The sequence below is a fragment of the Nannobrachium achirus genome, assembly GCF_963921795.1.
Source record: "Nannobrachium achirus genome assembly, chromosome: 11".
NCBI lineage: Eukaryota > Metazoa > Chordata > Actinopteri > Myctophiformes > Myctophidae > Nannobrachium > Nannobrachium achirus.
The window spans coordinates 52,379,804-52,399,442 of NC_137820.1; the positions used below are offsets into that span (position 1 = coordinate 52,379,804).

The 19,639-nt window shown below is 42.3% G+C and overlaps 1 protein-coding gene across 1 annotated transcript in view; it reads left to right on the forward strand.

Annotated features, from left to right (window-relative positions):
• lamb4 (laminin, beta 4) overlaps positions 1-19,333 on the forward strand; it is a gene marked incomplete at both ends in the record, with an annotated part of 47,110 nt that extends 27,777 nt beyond the window's left edge. The window contains 25 exons of the mRNA XM_080737170.1: positions 266-378; positions 1,400-1,479; positions 2,281-3,414; positions 3,586-3,700; positions 4,681-4,812; positions 5,129-5,317; positions 5,747-5,859; positions 7,066-7,180; positions 7,353-7,533; positions 8,218-8,361; positions 9,064-9,295; positions 10,120-10,277; positions 10,857-11,081; positions 12,990-13,207; positions 13,499-13,595; positions 13,948-14,317; positions 14,575-14,735; positions 15,020-15,222; positions 15,371-15,577; positions 15,826-15,970; positions 16,859-17,066; positions 17,549-17,684; positions 17,907-18,077; positions 18,731-18,884; positions 19,197-19,333. Coding sequence (XP_080593296.1) covers positions 266-378; positions 1,400-1,479; positions 2,281-3,414; positions 3,586-3,700; positions 4,681-4,812; positions 5,129-5,317; positions 5,747-5,859; positions 7,066-7,180; positions 7,353-7,533; positions 8,218-8,361; positions 9,064-9,295; positions 10,120-10,277; positions 10,857-11,081; positions 12,990-13,207; positions 13,499-13,595; positions 13,948-14,317; positions 14,575-14,735; positions 15,020-15,222; positions 15,371-15,577; positions 15,826-15,970; positions 16,859-17,066; positions 17,549-17,684; positions 17,907-18,077; positions 18,731-18,884; positions 19,197-19,333 — 5,138 coding nt within the window. The remainder of the gene's footprint in view (positions 1-265; positions 379-1,399; positions 1,480-2,280; positions 3,415-3,585; positions 3,701-4,680; positions 4,813-5,128; positions 5,318-5,746; positions 5,860-7,065; positions 7,181-7,352; positions 7,534-8,217; positions 8,362-9,063; positions 9,296-10,119; positions 10,278-10,856; positions 11,082-12,989; positions 13,208-13,498; positions 13,596-13,947; positions 14,318-14,574; positions 14,736-15,019; positions 15,223-15,370; positions 15,578-15,825; positions 15,971-16,858; positions 17,067-17,548; positions 17,685-17,906; positions 18,078-18,730; positions 18,885-19,196) is intronic.
• Positions 19,334-19,639: the final 306 nt, after the last annotated feature.

Genomic DNA, 19,639 nt, shown 5'->3' on the forward strand with positions numbered 1-19,639 from the left:
CCTACTTTTCCTTTGAAAATACATTTCTCGCTCTGGTTGTGGATAGGACATGACTAGTTAACAATTGGATGATGGGAATTTGGACATATACAATGATGTGCCACCATTTTACTGTAGTTTATTTTGGACATTATTGCAATTTCTCTCCATTGGAGAGGGAAACAATTGACATACGAATCGACAACCCTACGGATTGTAGCTTTAATGACATTTGGTTCCATTTGTGTCTTGTGCTCTATCACATGTGCTTGTGTTCTGGCTTTAGAGTGCAGATGTAACCTTTTGGGGAGCATCCAGAGTACTCATGCATGTGATCAAGAGACAGGGGAGTGTGTTTGTGACCGTCTGGCGACTGGACCCTTCTGTGACAGATGTTTGGTAGGTCTCTCTTGGGGTAGAAGAATGTAACGAGTAGTTACCACCTACACCCTACTGCAGGGGTCTTCAACAGAGGGTCCGGGACCCCGAGGGAGTCCTCAGAGTTACGACAGGGGGTCCTTCAAATCTTTTTTTGATAGAAACTTTTTTCTCTTTTTTTATATTAACCACTTGAACCCTAACGTCCATATTCTGAGAACTTTAGCCAAAAATTGCAGATCTACAAGCTCGTTGTGAGCTTGTAGATCGGCTATTTTTGGTAAAGAGGTTTGGTGTAGAGGGGGAAAAGGTACAGAGTGAAAGGTCAAGATTAATAAGTATTGACGGTTCAAGTGGTTACATATCTGATAGATAACACAAATTGACATGAATCCAAAATACACTGATGATTGTACTGTCAAACGATGAAACTATATGGAATCTGGGGGTCCCTGCATCATCTCTTTCTCAGCTAAGGGGTCCTTGGCCTGAAAACATTGAAGATCCCTGCCCTACTGTATATACTTCATCATGGTGAATAGTGAAAATAACTGATCTATAAGCTCACAGCGTGTTACATTGCGACATGATGTGAGCTTGTAGAACTGCCATTTTAACTATTATTTTATTTTTTGGTAGCTTCCAACACAAGTAACCTTGCTTCTACTGATGTAAAAGTACTTTGACTTGAGTTGGATATTCCACTCTTGGATTACTATTCTTTTTCTGTTATCATAAAACTCACTTTACAGTTCTTATCCTGTTTTGTGTACACTTTTATCCTTCATTTTTTTTAGTTTATCGCACAATTTGTGTGCTTTTGTTTTGATCTTTTATGCGTGAAGCACTTTGTAACAATGTTTTATAAGTGCTATACAAATAACTGTATTATTATTATTATTAGGAATAACTAGCTATTTACCATCTTTGTACTTTAAGATAAGAAGAACTTGTATTAGCAGGTGTAACAATAAGACTATTGTGGCTTTCCTTTAACCATTTTGATGACTGGTTTTCTGTTTGTCACTTTGTTCTCCTCTAGCCTGGGTTCTGGGGTTTGGGGAACACTGCGCACAGATGCACCCCTTGTGACTGTGATGTGGGAGGCGCACATGGCACCATGTATGTACTGTACACCTTAATCCTATTCAACCAGGCAACCCTAGTGAAGATTATGTTAAAAAGTGAAAATAGCTGAAATACAGTTCATAGCGACAAACTCACAATGTGTTACATCGCTTTGCCCAAAAGAACCCAAAAGTACACAAAAGCATCTATTTTCACTATTTATTATACACAAAATGGAAAAAAATAATTTACTGCACGACCCGTTGTAGAGTTGAGAAACTGGAGTCTCCAACTAGATATGGAGACTTGACTTCACTTCACCTAAGCACCTGCCTTATGTAGAACACACAGCGCCCCCTGGTGTGTCCTATCACATCATCTAAATAGAGATACAATGCAATTATTTAATAGCACGTGGATGCCAATTAAAACCATGAAATGGTCGATTAAACAGCATGACAAAATGTTTATATTGTTTTTGAAAGTCTTGGTTATTGAACAAAAATGCAAAGTGCAGGTGCAAGTTCAACCTTATATATTTCATACTTATGCATTATTACATTTGCTTTCCACCTTTCCTTTTTTGATTTATTTTTTTCTCACTATATACTAGTCGTGCATACACCCGGTATAATTTACGTAAAGGGCATGAAAGAAACAGTTTGTCATGTGTGTCTCCATTCTAATGGCAGTTTGATTCCCATTAGGGCCACACACCCAGACTGAAAACTCAGACGCTGTGAATCGTCTACTTTTGTGTCAACAAAAGTAGACTTGATATAAACATATACTCTACATATACTGTAAAAACACTGTTAATTGACGTGGCCACTACTCTTTGATATATTTCCGCAGGTGTTCTCCAGATGACGGACAGTGTCAGTGCTTGCCCAACATGGTGGGAAGGAGGTGTTCTGAACCAACACGTGGCCATTTCCTGCCTGCCCTGGACTACTTCCTGTATGAGGCGGAGTTTGCTTCTCCACGAATTCAACAACCAAGAATTGAGAGTACAGCAGACCCTCAAGAGGTCCCAGAGTATCCGGAGCGCCCAGAGTATCCAGAGAATCCACAGCGTCCGGAGGATCCCGAGGTTCCCGAGATTCCCGAGGATCCAGAGCACCCAGAGTATCCAGAGAATCCACAGCGTCCCGAGGATCCAGAGCGCCCAGAAGAATCACAGCTCCCAGAGGTTACAGAGCGCCCAAAAGTTCCACGGCCCCGAGAGGATCCACAGAGTCCAGAGGTTACAGAGCGCCCAGAATACCCAGAGTATCCCGAGCGCCCCCGAGAATATCCAGAGAATCCAGAGCGCCCAGAATACCCAGAGTATCCCGAGCGCCCCCGAGAATATCCAGAGAATCCAGAGCGCCCAGAGTACCCAGAGTATCCTGAGCGCCCAGAGTATCCAGAGAATCCAGAGCGCCCAGAGTACCCAGAGTATCCTGAGCGCCCAGAATATCCAGAGAATCCAGAGCGCCCAGAGTACCCAGAGTATCCTGAGCGCCCAGAGTATCCAGAGAATACAGAGCGCCCAGAGTATCCAGAGTATCCACTGCGTCCGACTCCAGAGTATCCAGAGTATCCACTGCGTCCAACTCCAGAGTATCCAGAGCACCCAGAGAATCCACAGCGTCCCGAGGATCCACAGCGCCCAGAGTATCCAGAATATCCCGAGCGCCCAGAGTATCCAGAGAATCCAGAGCGCCCAGAGTATCCAGAGCGCACAGAGTATCCAGAGCGCACAGAGTATCCAGAGAATCCAGAGCGTCCAGAGTATCCAGAGAATCCACAGCGTCCTGAGGATCCACAGCGCACAGAGTATCCAGAGAATCCAGAGCGCCCAGAGTATCCAGAGCGCACAGAGTATCCAGAGCGCACAGAGTATCCAGAGAATCCAGAGCGCCCAGAGTATCCAGAGAATCCACTGCGTCCAGAGTATCCAGAGCGCCCAGAGGACCCAGAGAATCCAGATCATCTAGAGCATCGGTAGGTCACCTTAGGTATGGGATGGGTGCCACCATTGGCACGGGGGAGGGTAATCTCTGGCACACTGTGTTGGATTCATTTCATTTTGATGTGGTGTCATAATTCAATGTAATGTTGATGTGGTACACTGACTAGCAAAAATGTAAAGGCATGTAACTTCATGTTCAAAAGGTTGCCGACTCCCTACTCGGAGCCTCCAGAGAATCCAGTGAATCAAGGGAATCAAGAACCAGTGGACCCATATGACGTCCATGTTATGAACAGGAATGAATTCGCTGCATCCCAGGTGTGTGTCATGCATGACCTATGACCCCTTCTATACCTTGGAAACCAGTGGCTTGAGGAGTTGGTTGGTTAGTGATTAAGGATACACAGTTTGAGGAGCCACTATTACATTATCCTGTTTCATGTACTATAACATGGTACTGAATGATACTGTCCATGGTACTAGACTAGAGCATGATACTGGTGCTGGGTAATAGAGCATGGTACTTGTGCAGTGGTGCATCGTACTATAACATGGTGGTACTGGTACATGTTACTGTAACTTTACCATGGCACTAGTAACAGAGCATGGTACTGTTACTTGGAACTAGCTCATGGTAGCCTACTGGTACATGGTAATAGAGCAGTGGTTCCCAAACTTGGGGTCGGGACCCCAAGTGGGGTCCCCAAATTATTTTGTGGGGTCCCCAGATGATTAGCTTAATGTAATTCTTTTTCTCACTCAACGGTAAACAAACCAACATACAGTATAAGTGTACACAGGGTCTGCACATTTATAAAGTGGCAATTTAAAGGAGTTTTAGTCAACTTTTTCTTGAAAAACGGATGCTAAAATAGAAATGTTTCGAAAATATAAAAAATAAATAAGCTTATGTGTTTCTTTTCAAAAATGACCACAAAAAGCTTAAAATAATGATAAAATAATCATTTTGGCCATTGTCAGGCTGACTTTGTTTACATCCCTCTTCTATTCTTTTATATGGATTCCATATAAAAGAATAGAAGAGGGATATAAATAAAGTCAGCCTGACAACGGCCAAAATGATTATTTTATCATTATTTTAAGCTTTTTGTGGTCATGTAGTCCATACATTATGAGACTTGTTCAGAATTAGTTTTGACATGACAGTAACACCTCATGGTTTGATAAAGATAAATAGCAAACTGAAATGGACCACCTTGATGAGGAGTTGGCTTCGTTTGTATCAGCTCTGCTCCAATAACTGAATGAATATGTTTGTTTGAATGTGAATCTCTTAGGTAAAGCCTGGACTTCTGCCTGACTGTGAGCAGCACTTCAGGGAGCAGGGCTATGATGTCAAGTACAGCAATGGCCGTATGGTGTTGTTGCGGAGGACCAGAAGACATGCAAGGTGGAGGAGACAAGAACAGGTAGAATGCGATGAGTGAATAAATAATCTTTTGATTAACCACTTAATCCCTATATACTTTGTTGACTAGAATCGCCCAGGGGTCTATACTTGGCCCCATGCTTTTCTCCCTCTGCACCAACCCCTTTGTCAAAAATATTAGATCTGCAGCAGGCCTGTAGATCTGCTAATGTTGCAGAATTTTCTCCCCAGAATAGGGTTGGTACTACTGTAGTTCATGTGGTCAAGTTGCACAGTTCAAAGACACAGATAAATTGGCCTTCATATCGATGACACAGTGCATCATTTCTAAGTCCTTTCTTGCCTACTACATGTAGCAGATGACCATTCCTCTGGACCCTGGATCAGCATTGCAGATTGTCCCCAGGCAGAGGACAGCAGACAGGCCAATCACCTGGACGGGACCGGGATTCGTCAGGGCCCTGGATAGGGCGGGACTACGGTTCACTGTTGACAACATACCCAAATCCATTGCTTATCAGCTAGTTATTCGTTATGAGCCTGAGGTAAGGACCACCAACCACGAGGATATTAAACAACCTCACTTACTTGACAGTATGTGCATAGTCATACAATATTTTTGGCCTGTTTTATAACGAGTAGATAATAAGAGTCTAGAGGGCCCTATTATGATCCAGGTCTTATGCCTTATGCCTTAACTTCTTTGCCTTTTTTTACTATTTTGTTTTTGTTCTTTAAATATTTCAAATAGCTGATCTGCAAGTTCACAATGTGCAGATGTAGATCAGCATTTGAAGTATTTAAAAATCTTTTTCAAAATAGTGAAAAAAAGGTAAAGAAGTTAAGGCATAAGGCATAAGACCTGGATCATAATAGGGCCCCTAGGTGTTAGGGTTAGGGATGCCAAGCGTCTTGACATGCTGCATATCACTTCATATCACCTGACTGCAGTAGCTCACAGTGTACCTTCTCAGTCCCCAGATGACTGGATAGCCACCATCACCATCTTCGCTTTGTCGCCGGGTGACAACCACTGTCCTGTTGACCCAACAGGAACCAAAACTCTCTCCCTACCAGGGAATGCCAGGTTAGAAACCTGACTCTGTCCTGCTTTAATGTAAACAAAAAAAACATGTGTCACTTAACATTTCCTAGATTTGTATAATTTAATCTCAGAAAGAAGACATGTTGTCTTGGTCTTCAGTATGGATATTGTGTTGTATTATTATTATTACTGATAATGTATGATTTTGATAATATTATAGCCAGGTGATATTACTGGCTTTATTCTTTATCTGACATTGAAAATTATGGTTTGTAATCAATGACAATATATATCGTCATTAATTTGGCTGTTCGGTGCTGCCGAGATTTTGTGACCTCCCGAACCGATCCAAAATAAAATCTTCTCTAAAAGTGGGGTATGCATCGGTTTTGGGGTCGTTGTTGCTACAGTTTGTACACTATATAGCAATTCTTTTTAAAAAAGAAAATTGAATAAATATTTGAAGTTTTATTTCTAATCTTCACTCACTATGGGAGAGCACCCTCTGGCGTGAACACCAGAGGGCACTCTCCCATAGCAAGTCACCTCGCTCATATTATCAGAAAACCAGAGTTACTCCAGTAACCTACAGTTTTCTAGAAAACTTAGTTGAGGATTTAGAAGGCAAATCAGCCTCAGGTCTAAACGGGTTAATATAGAATTTAAATCACTTTATATTTTATACTTCAGCAATTTGAAAGTACAGTAGCAGATCTATAGCTCACAACTGAGCTTGAAAGATTTTAACAACACAAATCTTATGGGGGTTCCTGGCTGGCACAAAGTATTTTCAAAAGGGAGTCCGTGGCCAAATACATATATATTTGGGGATCCTTGACATGCAAATGTTTGAAACCACTTTACAGGATGGCCTACCATCATTTAAAGCTGTGATTCTCAAGGTGGGGCCCTGGAGGGTTCCATTGGTTCCCCAGCAAAATGAGGAACATTTATAAAGCCCTATTCTATTTTTCATCTATTTGAAAACAGACGACCTACTGTGTAAGCTCACAATAGATCGTCTGTTTCCAGATGATCTATGGTTTGTAATCAATGACAATACAATTTTATAAACTTGCTTGAATGGTGATGAATTGTTTAAAGGCGGATCCTTGAATCCATGAACTGATACTGATTACCTAATGTTCAAGCTGTCAAGTACTGTATGTGGAATTTATATATTGTTCTTGTTCCCAAATTACAATTGATTTGTTCTCTTGGTTACAAATTGAATACATGTACTCCTAGGGGGGCAGTACTGGATACAGCCATCTGTCTGAATTCAGGAGGACGCTACTTTGTGGACATCATGTTCAACAAAGAGCCAAACCCTGATTCCAGCTCTCACATCCTGATTGACTCTGTAAGTCATTATTTAGACATTTCTACATCCTCTTCTGAATTTAACATTATAATAAAAAGTAACTAAATTACAGAATATTACATTAAATGTTGAGGAAACCCAATCAAGGGCAGTTTCATGCCCAAAGTTCACAAGCCATGCTCTCATCCTCACTCCTATCCTTGCTTCACAGATGGGCCTAATCCCCAGTCTAGAGTCAGTGGAGGACTTCTGTTCTCAGAATGACCTGGACTCGTTCCGGCGGTTCCGTTGTCTGGGACTGTCAGCTGACCTGACTGAGCAGGTGACTCTGCCTGAAGTGTGTGAGACCCTGGTTGGCAGCATGTCAGCCCGTATCTACAACGGAGCCGTGGGTGAGTAGCGGTTCTTTGGAGAAACCAAACCTCCAACCAAGAAGTAACAAATCATCCTTTAGTCCAAGGGTCTTCAACAGGTGGTCCGGGACCCCTAGGGGGTCCTCAGAGTTACTACATGGGGTCCTCCAAATCTTTGTGTGATAGAAACTTGAACCCTGCATCCTTATTCTGAGAACTTTAGCCAAAAATTGCAGATCTACAAGCTCACAACACCTCGCGCTGCGAGGCTTTGTGAGCTTGTAGATCGGCTATTCTCGGCAAAGAGCTTTGGTGTAGAGGGGAAAAAGAGCAGACTAAGTACATAGTGAAAGGTCAAGTTTATTAGTAGCAATCTGGCTAGCCATCGTCAAGGAAAAGTTTGTTTGCTCTTTTCACTTGAAGTCTGTAATCGAGAGACTAATTATTGACGGTTCAAGTGGTTAAATATCTGAAAACACACATTAAAATGAATCCAAAATACACTAATGATTGTGCTGTCAAACAATGAAACTATATGGAATCTATGAAAAGGTTGTGGGGGTCCCCGCTTCATCTCTCTCTCAACATTGGGGTCCTTGGCCTGAAAACGTTGAAGACCCCTGCTTTTGTCACTCATTGTACAATTCCGTCACCGCATGATCTTCTCTATGTGCTCGTGGTTATCCATGCATCAGTGACTACGTATGTGTTTTGTGTTCTCAGCTTGCAGGTGTAATGTCCAGGGCTCGGTTGGGCCGTCCTGTAGTAAATTTGGAGGTTTGTGTGACTGCAAGCCCAATGTGATTGGCAGATGCTGCGACACCTGTGCCCCGCTGACCTACGGCTTTGGACCCGATGGCTGCGAACGTATGTTACCATGACCTCTAATATGCTCCATGCCTACAGTAGAGTTATATCTGTTATTTACCCTTATATGAAAGCTGAGATATCAAATGGTTTCAGAGCAGGGGTAGAAATATTGATCAGAGCTTGTTGTGATCCAACCAAATCATTAATGAAATGGCTATTATTGTTTGACTGCTGACAACAGCATGTTTTTATATGTTAACTTTTTAATCATTATAAGCTAAAGAAAGGGATAATGTGAGGTTTTCTTCAGTCAAACTAGTATTTTCCCTCAAGGTTTTTCAATCCACAAGCAACCTTCTCTTAAAAGTGCATACACAAATGCAGTTAACACATACCAGTAGCAGCATAGGATTATTAACAAATTATGTTTAAAAGCATAGAAGTGACTTACGTTTAAAAGTGAATAGTTAACAAAAAAGTATTCATTACATGGCTCAATGTAATTACAAAGCCATTCTAATGTTGCTCTACCACACAATTCTGCGATCCAATAGATATCTCCCATGACCTAGTTTGAGTCCCGACCTACAGTTTGTACCCCACTGTTACTTAGAAGCGTTGTACTGTACATGTTAAATATTGTGGGTATGATGTGGATTAGTGTAAGACGGAAATGGTCACAGGATTTGTTAGGTCTTTCCAGGGGTTCGGATAAAACCTCCATCCATTCCGTGTGCTGCTATTCTCTCCTCCGTCCAGCTTGTGATTGCGACTCGCGTGGTTCTGTGTCGGAGCTGTGTGACCAGGTCAGAGGTCAGTGTCCATGTCGTAGGGAGGTTGCTGGCCGCCGCTGTGAGCGCTGCCAGCCGGGTTACTGGGGCTTCCCTCTGTGTCGGCCCTGTGACTGCAACGGCCAGGCCGAACTGTGCGACCAGGAGACCGGAGCCTGTCTGAACTGTAGGGGGCACTCCACCGGGGCCAACTGTGAGAGGTACACACTTGTTTTTGGTAACATTTTGTTACATAAACACAGTCATGTGCTAAAGAATGAGTATGAAATGATGCTTTATAACATCTAAAAGACATTAGATTACACATCTGTCTTTTCAGAACCAACCTGTCGTCCAGCGGCATAATGACAATTACCCCAAATCGTTGGCAAAACGCTACGATTTTAATTAAAGTAATGTCATGATATATATTATTAAAGCCTTGAAAGATGTCTCATCAGTGTGATACAGATACATTCATTTTAATAACTTAAAAAGTATATTTTGGGGGCGCCTGCTGGCTTAGCGGTCCAGGCACATACCACATAGGCTCTAATGCCTGACAGCGTGTCGCAGGTTTGAGTCCCGATCCTGAAGACCTTTGCTGCGTGTCACTCCCCATCTCTCCAGTTCCTGTCAGTCTACTTTCCTATCAATAAAGGCATAAAAGCCCCAAAACAAATCTTTAAAAAAAAAGTATATTTTGTTGGTTCCCTTGATCTAAGCCGGAACACGATGAGCATGCACTGTATGTTTATCAAAATCTGATTCAATTTGATTTGTTAAAATAAACATGCTCTGAGAATGCACCAATTTGGCTGCCATGATAAGTGGTCAGATGGGTGAACCACACTGAGATTTCAAGTGGGCCCTGATCCATAAGCTTGTACAAAAAGCTTGTAAATCACTGTGATGCACTATTATGAAACATGTGAAACATAGCAGTGTGGGTAACGATGCACAATGTCACATTGTACTTGTCAAGTCTTGTTGTCCTTGTATTATATGTGTCAGTATGAAGCTCACTACAAACCCTTGCCTCCAGGTGTGAGGAGAATTACTATGGTGACCCAGTCTCCAGAGTGCCTTGTGAGCCTTGCCTGTGTCCAGACACAAAAAACAGTGGGCTATTCTTTGCCAGCTCTTGCAGCAAGAACCTAGGATCACCCGGTCTGACCTGCAACTGTCTACCCGGACACACTGGTAATCATCTATCCTCTCTACATTTAGTTTACAGCAATGGTTCTCAAAGTGGTCCTTGATGGGGTTCCAGAAGGTCCCCAACTCAATTTAATATAGAATTTAAATCACTTCATATTTTATACTCCAGCAATTTGAAAGTACAGTAGCAGATCTATTAGCTCACAACTGAGCTTGACAGATTGAAAGATTTTAACAACACAAAGTATTTTCAATTGGGAGTCCGTGGCCAGATACATACTGTATACAGTATATTTGGGGATCCTTGACATGAAAATGTTTGAAACCACTTCTTTACAGGATGGCCTGTGAACCATCATTTAAACCTGTGGTTCTCAAAGTGGGGCCCTTGAGGGTTCCAGTGGGTCCCCAGCAAAATGAGGAACACTTAAGCCCTATTTTATTTTTCATCTATTTGAAAACAGCCGACCTACTGTGTAAGCTCACAACATGTTGTGTCACGGTGCAACATATTGTGAGCTTGTAGATCGTCTGTTTTCAGAAACATTGAGAAATGTTTTACCCCTCTCTTATCTTTTCCTTGACATGAGAACGTTTCTCCGCCTCTGGTCCACCTCACAGACTCCCGCTGTGACAAATGCGTGACTGGTTTCTATGGCAACCTGACGGTACCAGGAGCCCGCTGTGAGGAGTGTCCCTGCAACAACAACATAGATCCCGGGGAGCACGGTGCATGTGACAGCATGACCGGCGAGTGTCTCCGCTGCCTCCACAACACCACTGGAGCTCGCTGTGAGGACTGCATGCCTGGCTACTATGGCGACGCTCTGGCTCAAGACTGCAAAGGTATGGGTGATGATGACAAGACTGACAATATTAGCCGATGAACCATTGAGGCTTTCAGAGAGGTTATTTTAGGGTTGTTTCTTTTCCTGTTTTACTTGGGAAAAGCAAATTAACCATGGTGCTGTTATAGCTCAATGGGTAGTGCATGGCTTTAACTCTATGGTAGGAGATTCTACTGGCAGTTACTTGAAACTTGCTTGAGATAGGTAAGCCCAACATGTTAATATAAGGAAAAGGCATATTACCGGTAATCCACAGCTTTTAAATCACACACACTTTCACTGTTGTAACCCCCCCTGCACTGAACATTAAAATATCCACATTGATCTATTCTATACTGATTGGTTCAACACCATAGACAGCGACAGGCCAACACATGTGACCAAGCATGTCTGGGTCACCGTGGAAATCTTGCCAAATACAAATGGATCTTTAGAAACTGTTGACACAGTTTTTCAACGAGTGGAGGGGAGAGCGACAGACGCAGCTGCACATAACTTGATAAAAACTAGAAAATACTGTTCCTACGAAACAGTGTGGGCTCACAAGGAACACCATGTATGGGCATAAAGATCTCCCCAACGGGCACTCCAACATGGAACACCATATATGGGCATAAAGACCTGCCCAACAGGCACTACAACATTACTTCTGAGACTCCTACATTCAATCCCTCAGGAATGTCTCTCCAGACACATTTCCCATTGGAAATGCATTGGGTGCTTAAAGTTAAATATTTCAAATACTACAAAAGATTTCATGTGGGTGTTGTTGTTATTTACAGGGTTCCCACTGTCATGAAATTCCTGGAAATATTTTGAAATTAGAAAAATATTTTTCCAGTACTGGAAAAGTTTTGGAAATTGATCAAGGGTCCTGGAAGGTCCTGGAAAAAATAGCTATGCATTGTCTTTGGTTATTGATTTTGTTATTAATACCTCTGAAATGTCAAAATTAAACATTGGCCAAATTGTCAAATATTAGAGGCAGAAATTGTGAAAACGCGTTGCGAGGCGTTGTGAGCATGTAGATCTGCTATTTTCACAATAAAACAGTGTTATACAAAATTCCTCTACTCTTAGTGCTCGTTAGGGTGCCGGGGTCCCCAGTTCACATATGATTATTTCGGGGGTCACGGCCTGAAAAGGTTGAGAACCACTGGCATACACTACCTGTCTTTGGGCATTGCACATAGGAGTAAGCGACTCGTTATTGAGCTGAATTATTGTTATATAGTCCTGTAAATCGGCTTAAATATTCTTGAAAAGTTTTGGAAAAGTTTTGGAAATTAAAAGGTAAAGATGTGTGGGAACCCTGTATTTATATCTGGTCACACTTGATGTCACCAAGAACACTGCTCCCTCATTGGCTAAAGGCCCTGCCTTTGTACTGTTGGCCAGTTTTGAGGAGAATAACCTTATACTATATAACGATAAAGATTTGGGAGAACATACTGGTCTCGCTTTCAGCGAGCCCACAATAAGCAACCCATTGTACACAAGCTCAAGTCGATTCCATGCGTCTGAAGCTTACCTGAACCTGCACATCGCTCCTACCACACAGTTTGAATTTGAATAACAAACACAATGTCTGTCATCAAGGAGAAATGTGTGAATAAAAATATCATGTACAGTGCAATCTAATTTAGAGGGTGCCCCAAATAGTAAAAAGGTATGCTTTCATGGTACATTGTAGTGCTTGCTGGGGATGAACATTATCCACCAATTGGGAAAACAGTACAGCAGATACAAAAAGGTGTGTGTGTGTGTGTGTGTGTGTGTGTGTGTGTGTGTGTGTGTGTGTGTGTGTGTGTGTGTGTGTGTGTGTGTGTGCGTGCGCGTGTGCGTGCGCGTGTGCGTGTGTGTGCGCGTGCGTGTGCGTTTGTGTGCGCGCACGTGTGTGTACCAGAGTGTTCCTGCGACCGTCGCGGTACGGAGGTCACTCAGTGCCCCTTGAGGAGCCCATGTTTCTGTGACCCAAAGACTGGACAGTGCCCCTGCAGGACGGGTGCCGTGGGCGTGCTCTGTGATGAGTGTGATGATGGATACTGGAACATTGCAGGGGCGTCTGGGTGTCAGCCCTGCAACTGTGATCCTACCAACTCTCTCAACAACATATGTGACAAGGTTTACACATTAATCCTGACAGCCCTATTTCGGGGATGTCATATGTACAAAAGATTTATAATGGCAAACATTTTCAAACCATTTATGCAACAAAAAAAAAAGCTGAACTACAAGCTCGCAATCATAATCCGACATGTTCTGGGCTTGTAGATCGGTTATTTTACTATTTGTCGTAGGGCTTCAGCTAAGGCTCGAAAAACATGCATATTAAAGAAACCACTTAAGCTAAACCGTAGCCTGTATTGACCTGAAGGATAATTGTCTTACCGAAAATTGCCAAACTGTCTTTAGGTGAGTGGACAGTGTCAATGCCGTATTGAGTTTGGAGGAAGACAGTGTGACGAATGTGGTGAAAATCACTTTGGGAATCCTGACCTGCAGTGTATATGTAAGTTGTGACTATTAATTCTTACATAAGCCACAATGTTGCGCTCTAGCATGCACACCAGAGTACGTAGCACTGTCCGTGTGTGTGTAACAGACATAGCTTGAACGCACACAGATTGGCCATGAACCTGAACCTTTGAATATTTTTTCACACACACACACACACACACACACACACACACACACACACACACACACACACACACACACACACACACACACACACACACACACACACACACACACGTGCGCGCATGCACACACAGAGCAGTTTTGCAATAGGCCAGGCTTTGTCCACTGACATGCGTGTGTAAACATCACTAGTAATTATTATTTCTCCATCATACTCCCAGCTTGTGACTGCAACTTGGAAGGAACCGAACGCCCGTCTTGCGATCCCGAAACTGGCGAGTGTCTTTGTCGCATTGGCGTGACAGGCATCTTCTGTGATGAGTGTGCCCCAGGGTACGACTCAGAATTCCCGGCCTGTGCTCCCTGCCACCCTTGCTCCAACCTCTGGTTGGGAAATGTCACTGATGTCCAGCGTGCCGCTCAAAGGATGCAAACTTTGATCCCTCGGTACGGTGACGAGGTGGAACCTGCCTACAGGAACCGCTGGCGACGGATGGAGGAGTTGCACAATAAACTGGATTGGATGGTTAACCTGACAGGGAAGTCTTTTCCCAAAATGGACAGTGTGGAGAAGTTGTGTCTGAAGATTGGGTATGCTTCATTCAACTGTCGGCGTCTTCATTATTTCTTTTTTTCTTTAAACTTTATTTAACCAGTAAAAACACATTGAGACAGAGTATCTTTTTCAAGTGGGAACTGGTCAAGAGGCAGAATAAAATTACACATCTTTGCTAAAACATAGACTCTATGACAGTACTAGAGGTCATTTTTCATTCACTGTGTAACTCATTCAAAGCATTTAAAATCTTCTCTTCAATGTCTCTTGTTGAATTGTTCTACCCACACAGGAGGCTCAAAGACAGCATTGACCCTAATTTAATCATGATTGACCCCTCGCCTCTCCTGGACAATGACATCGATAACATTCGTAACGAGTTCAAGAAGCTGTTGGATAAATTGAGGGACATGCCCACTGAAGAACCAGACGTTGATGAAGCTGAAATTGAAGGTATATCAAACTCGCTGGGAGTGCCTTGTTGTCTGGCCATTTGAAATCTAACATTACTTATTGTATGTGTTGTCAGGAACTGTTGGATCTCCTGCACTGTGAAATACCACCATTTAATTGCCTTTTTTAAATGGAATATTTTTGGAGAAAACAACATGCACTAAAACTGAAATTAAGCCACAAGTACCACCACTGCCTCAAATTAGAATTACTGTTGTCTTCTTTGAAGTTCTTTCCCCATACTTTGATCTAAATACAGCACATATGGTCCATGCTTCCTTTAGAGCTAATGGATGAGATAAAGAAGGTCCATAAAGAGTTCATGGCAGATGAGAAGAAAGTGAAGAATGCTAACAAGGCCTTGGAGGATTCCATGGACACACGTCAGGAGGTGAAGAAGAATCTTGCCACCTGCGGGAGAAGAGGGAACTCCAGTCAACTGGAAGAGAAGTTCCAAGGCCTGAGTGTGAAACATCTCAATGAAAAGGTGAGTGGTGTAGAACCATTCTGCTCTGAACAGGAGCCCCACCCTAGTATCTGTTTCCCTTTGGGAACCGTGGTCCAGAGATGAGGAGGAGAGGCATGGATTTATTTTACAGCACAGTTGAGAACACTTTTCAATTCTTCACATCTAGATCTGCGGAGCACCAAACCATGAGGAATGTTCCAAGTCAAAATGTGGGGGTGCCCTGTGTCGAACCTTCTGGGGGATCTGGGGAATATGCGGCGGTCCCACCTGTGAAGGAATCCTCCCTACAAGCCTCAATGCTACAGAGACTGCAAAGAAAGGGGAGGATGGTATTAGTGATATCCTAAACAAACTGAAGGACTCCAAGAATAAGGTAGGTGTTTGCTAAATCGATTCCAGAAGTAGAACACACACACACACCCACACACACGCACACACGCACACACACACATGCACACGCGCACACGCACGCACGCACGCACGCACGCACGCACGCACGCACGCACGCACGCACGCACGCACGCACGCACGCACACACACACACACACACACACACACACACACTAGCGAGCCAACGCAAGTAGATTTTTCTTGCCAGCTCTCCACTTGCTTGTCTTTCAGATTAGCGATGCCAAACAAATGGCCCTGGACACAAAGGACCTTGCGGACAAACTTCAAGGCAGGATTAATGACAAGAAGGACAAGTTTGAGAGAGAGAAGAATGAAACCAAGGAGCTAATCAAACGTGTCAAGGACTACCTGAGGGGTTTGTATCATAACCATTTCAATCATGATGTTGGTATGTGGTCGTACACTCCTCATTATTTTATGGGACACTTAATGAACTGGAAGATGTCTACTGAAAGAAATGCTTCAGACATAACTGCAATCTCTCTCCTTAACCACATGAACCCTAGCGTCCCTTTCTAGATATGTAGGCCAAATTCTACGAAAACAGCAGATCTACAAGCTCACAATGCACTGCATTGTAAGAGATGTTGTTTAAAGGACGGAACCGAGTATAGACCCCTGGGGTATATAGGGTTTGCTTGATTAATGAAGGTGTCTCATCTCATCTTTGCTTTACACCTACTGTATATTGCTGTATATTAATCAGTGTCTTGAAGATTTTTTTTTCCTATTTATCCATTATTTAACTCTTTCAACTCACAATTTTCTCTTAATGAGTAGAGTAATAGCATGCTATTGATTGATTGATTGATTGAAGACTTTATTAGAAGTTTGCATAGGAAAAGGTACAGTTTCATGACGGTACAGTTCACTGGTACAAGGTCTACTAAAAGGAGATCCATGAAAAGACTAAGCTTATTTCCACAGGAATCCATTGAAGTATCTCATATAACATTGAATGACAGACGAATAGAACACAGTACTATGCAGTAGATATGTAAAGAAAAGAAAAATGAGAGAACAAAAAAAAGAGTCTAAACAAACAGTAAGTATATACAATGAAGGGGCAGGGGAGGGTAGGGATGGGCTAGGTTAGTTTTTTTACCAGTTGCGAACGGCTGCTGCCTGTAAGTGGTTTTTCAGGGCAATTTTAAAGTGATCAGCTATTGTTAGAAAACACAGAAAACAGTATCACAGTCTGTTGCCCCAGTCACTTATTACTAGCATCTTATTTAAAAACCAGATGAGATGGTGCCACCAGAGGACATTGAGATGATGGCCAAAGCCGTGCTGGCCATCCAGCTGCCGGGTTCCCCAGACGAGATCCGTTCAATGATCAACAAAATCAGAGACCTGCTGGTGAACGTCACCGACGTCAAAGTGGACCTGAAGAAGCTGGAAGAACAGGCTGAGATTGCTAAAGACCTGAGGAAGAAAGCGCTGGATCTCAAGTAAGAATGTTTTGTCTCTCCGCAACAACTTATATGTTTAAGGTCCTTTACACACTGGGAGTGTTATTTTGTGTAATTCATTTATCATTTTGCATTCATTTAAACTGCTGTTTGTGTCATGAGCACATCCACACAGAATGCAAATAGTATTAATATGATATGAATGAGATAATGAATTTCTGTGACGAATCTTGTGTAATGAAGACATTTAGTAGATATTGGAATAATAATAATAATAATAATTACCTATATTCTCCCACGGGAGACAGTTTCAGCTTAACCCAGCTGAGTGCTGTCCACAAGGAGCACGTGGGAGGGGAGCAGTTAGGGGTTAGGTGTCTTGCTCACGGACACTTCGACACATTGCTGGAGCTGGAATCGTACCTGGGACCTCTGAGACCTCTGGAGTCCTAGGCAGGCTCACTAACCATTCACCAATAATATGGAATACTGAAGTAATGTGTCGCTGACTTTCTTTTTAGGGACAGGACCAAAGACATTGATGTGACCGAGATCAGGCGCACTATCTATGACGCGGAGAAAATCCAGAGCGAGGCCAACGACGATCTGGAGGATGCCAGTAACGACATCGACATGACGAAGGATCAAATCAAAGAAGTAAATGCATTTTTACATTGTATTTCAGCACATTGTCTCTGTTTTCAAAGTGGTTGTCTAATTATTCACACTGGATGCAGGGTTTGATTTGTTGTTCGCAAGTGGTTAAGAAAAACAAATCAAACCCTGCATCCATGCATTCATCCAGAGAGACAGACATCCACCCATCCACATCCAAACATTTTAATGTTTTGGGTTGATTCCATCCATTCTGTCCCATAGACTAAGGAGAAGCTTGATGACATTGACAACAAACTGAACGGCAGCAGACCTAAGACTTTGCTGGATGAGATTGAAGCTCTGAAGAACAAGACGGAGATGAATCGAGAGCAGGCCAAGGAGGCCAAAGAGGTTGCAGATGCAGCGTTGGCTGATGCTACAGACGCCCAGACCGTAAGCGACGCACCCGCTCTCATTCTCCCTTTCAAATACACCTTTTTGTCTCTATATAATGATTACCATGATATTGTGGAAGGGCGCTTGTGGAACGCCCTTCCACAAGCCTTAAAGGAGAGCAAATCCCTAGCCTCCTTCAAAATTGGTATGAAAAGTCACCTTCAGGCGGCTGCTACCCGTGACTTGTAAATAGACTAAGCCCCCATGCTCCCCCCACCCTTTTTTTCTGCCTTTGTATTTGATGTTATGCTTTTGAAACTGATATAACCTAGATAAAGTACTATGTTCTATCCGTCTGTCTTTCAATGTTATACTTAGTGTGGTTCCTGTGGAAATAAGCCTCGGCTTTCTAGGATCTCCTTTTAGTTGACCTTGTACCAGTGATTTGTACTGTCATGAAACTGTACTTTTTTCTATTGCAAACTCCTAATAAATACTTCAATCAATCAATCAATCAATCAATCAATCAATCAATCAATGACTATTTTCACCTCACAACTCACGACAAACAAGTATAGCCAAATGTTTACTCTGTAGTTTGATGGTAGCGCTTACTGAATGACAACGACAAGCTAAGCTTGAAAATCATTTCTTGTCGACAAGGGATACCGTTGAGTATTCAGCTTATGTTTGATATCTCTTTCCAACAGGACTTTGAAAATGTGAAGAACCTGCTTGACATTTTGAAGGAGAAAAACGGCAATCAGACCCTTCAGGATGAGGCCAGTGAACGCCTGAAGAATATAACGATGGAGGCAGAGAAATTAAAGAAACAAGTGGAGGATAAACTTAAAAAGATTGAAGGTAGACATCTTAAAAGCTTTGAGCTATTGTTATTATTATTTATTTTAGTATTAGTAATCATCTAGGTGGAACCTTTTATGTCAGGAAATGGAGAGCCTCTGCTCCAATGGATCCTGCTATGTACCGGTAGTTACAATTATTAATACTTTTCATCTGTTAAATATTATAAAGCCCACAGACAGACTTAACCACTTTCAACTTGGTGTCAATAGGCAAACATTTTCAAAATCTTAAAAAAAAAAAAAAAAAAATCTTAAAAAGTATAGAATGGCTATTTTATGGATTACTTTCCTCCTTTGTCTTGTCTACCAGATTTGGAAAAGGGGATCCAAGATTTACTCAAGAAGAAAGAAAACTTTGTCAATCAGATTGCGATGATGTTGTTGGAGGTGGAATCCCTGCGGAAGGAGATCGCCAAGCGTGCAGAAGGCTACGCTCAATGTGTGTAGAGTTAGAAACTCTACACACATGGAGATCTTGAACTGGCTGCAGTTTCTAATGGTACGTTTGTCAGAGGAAATCATGACAAAAGCTGACAAATATAAGAAAATATGTTTTGTATTCACAATATTGATTGTGTTGTATTTCAGTCAGCATTTTCTGATAATGTGTCTAGAATCAATATGGGGAATTCAGAAAATAAGTAATTAATGAAATAATTCCCAATCATGTTAACATTTTCCATACTATACCAAAGATAAGCTTTTGATGTATTCAATATTGCAAAACCATCCCAGAGAAGATAACTTGTTACT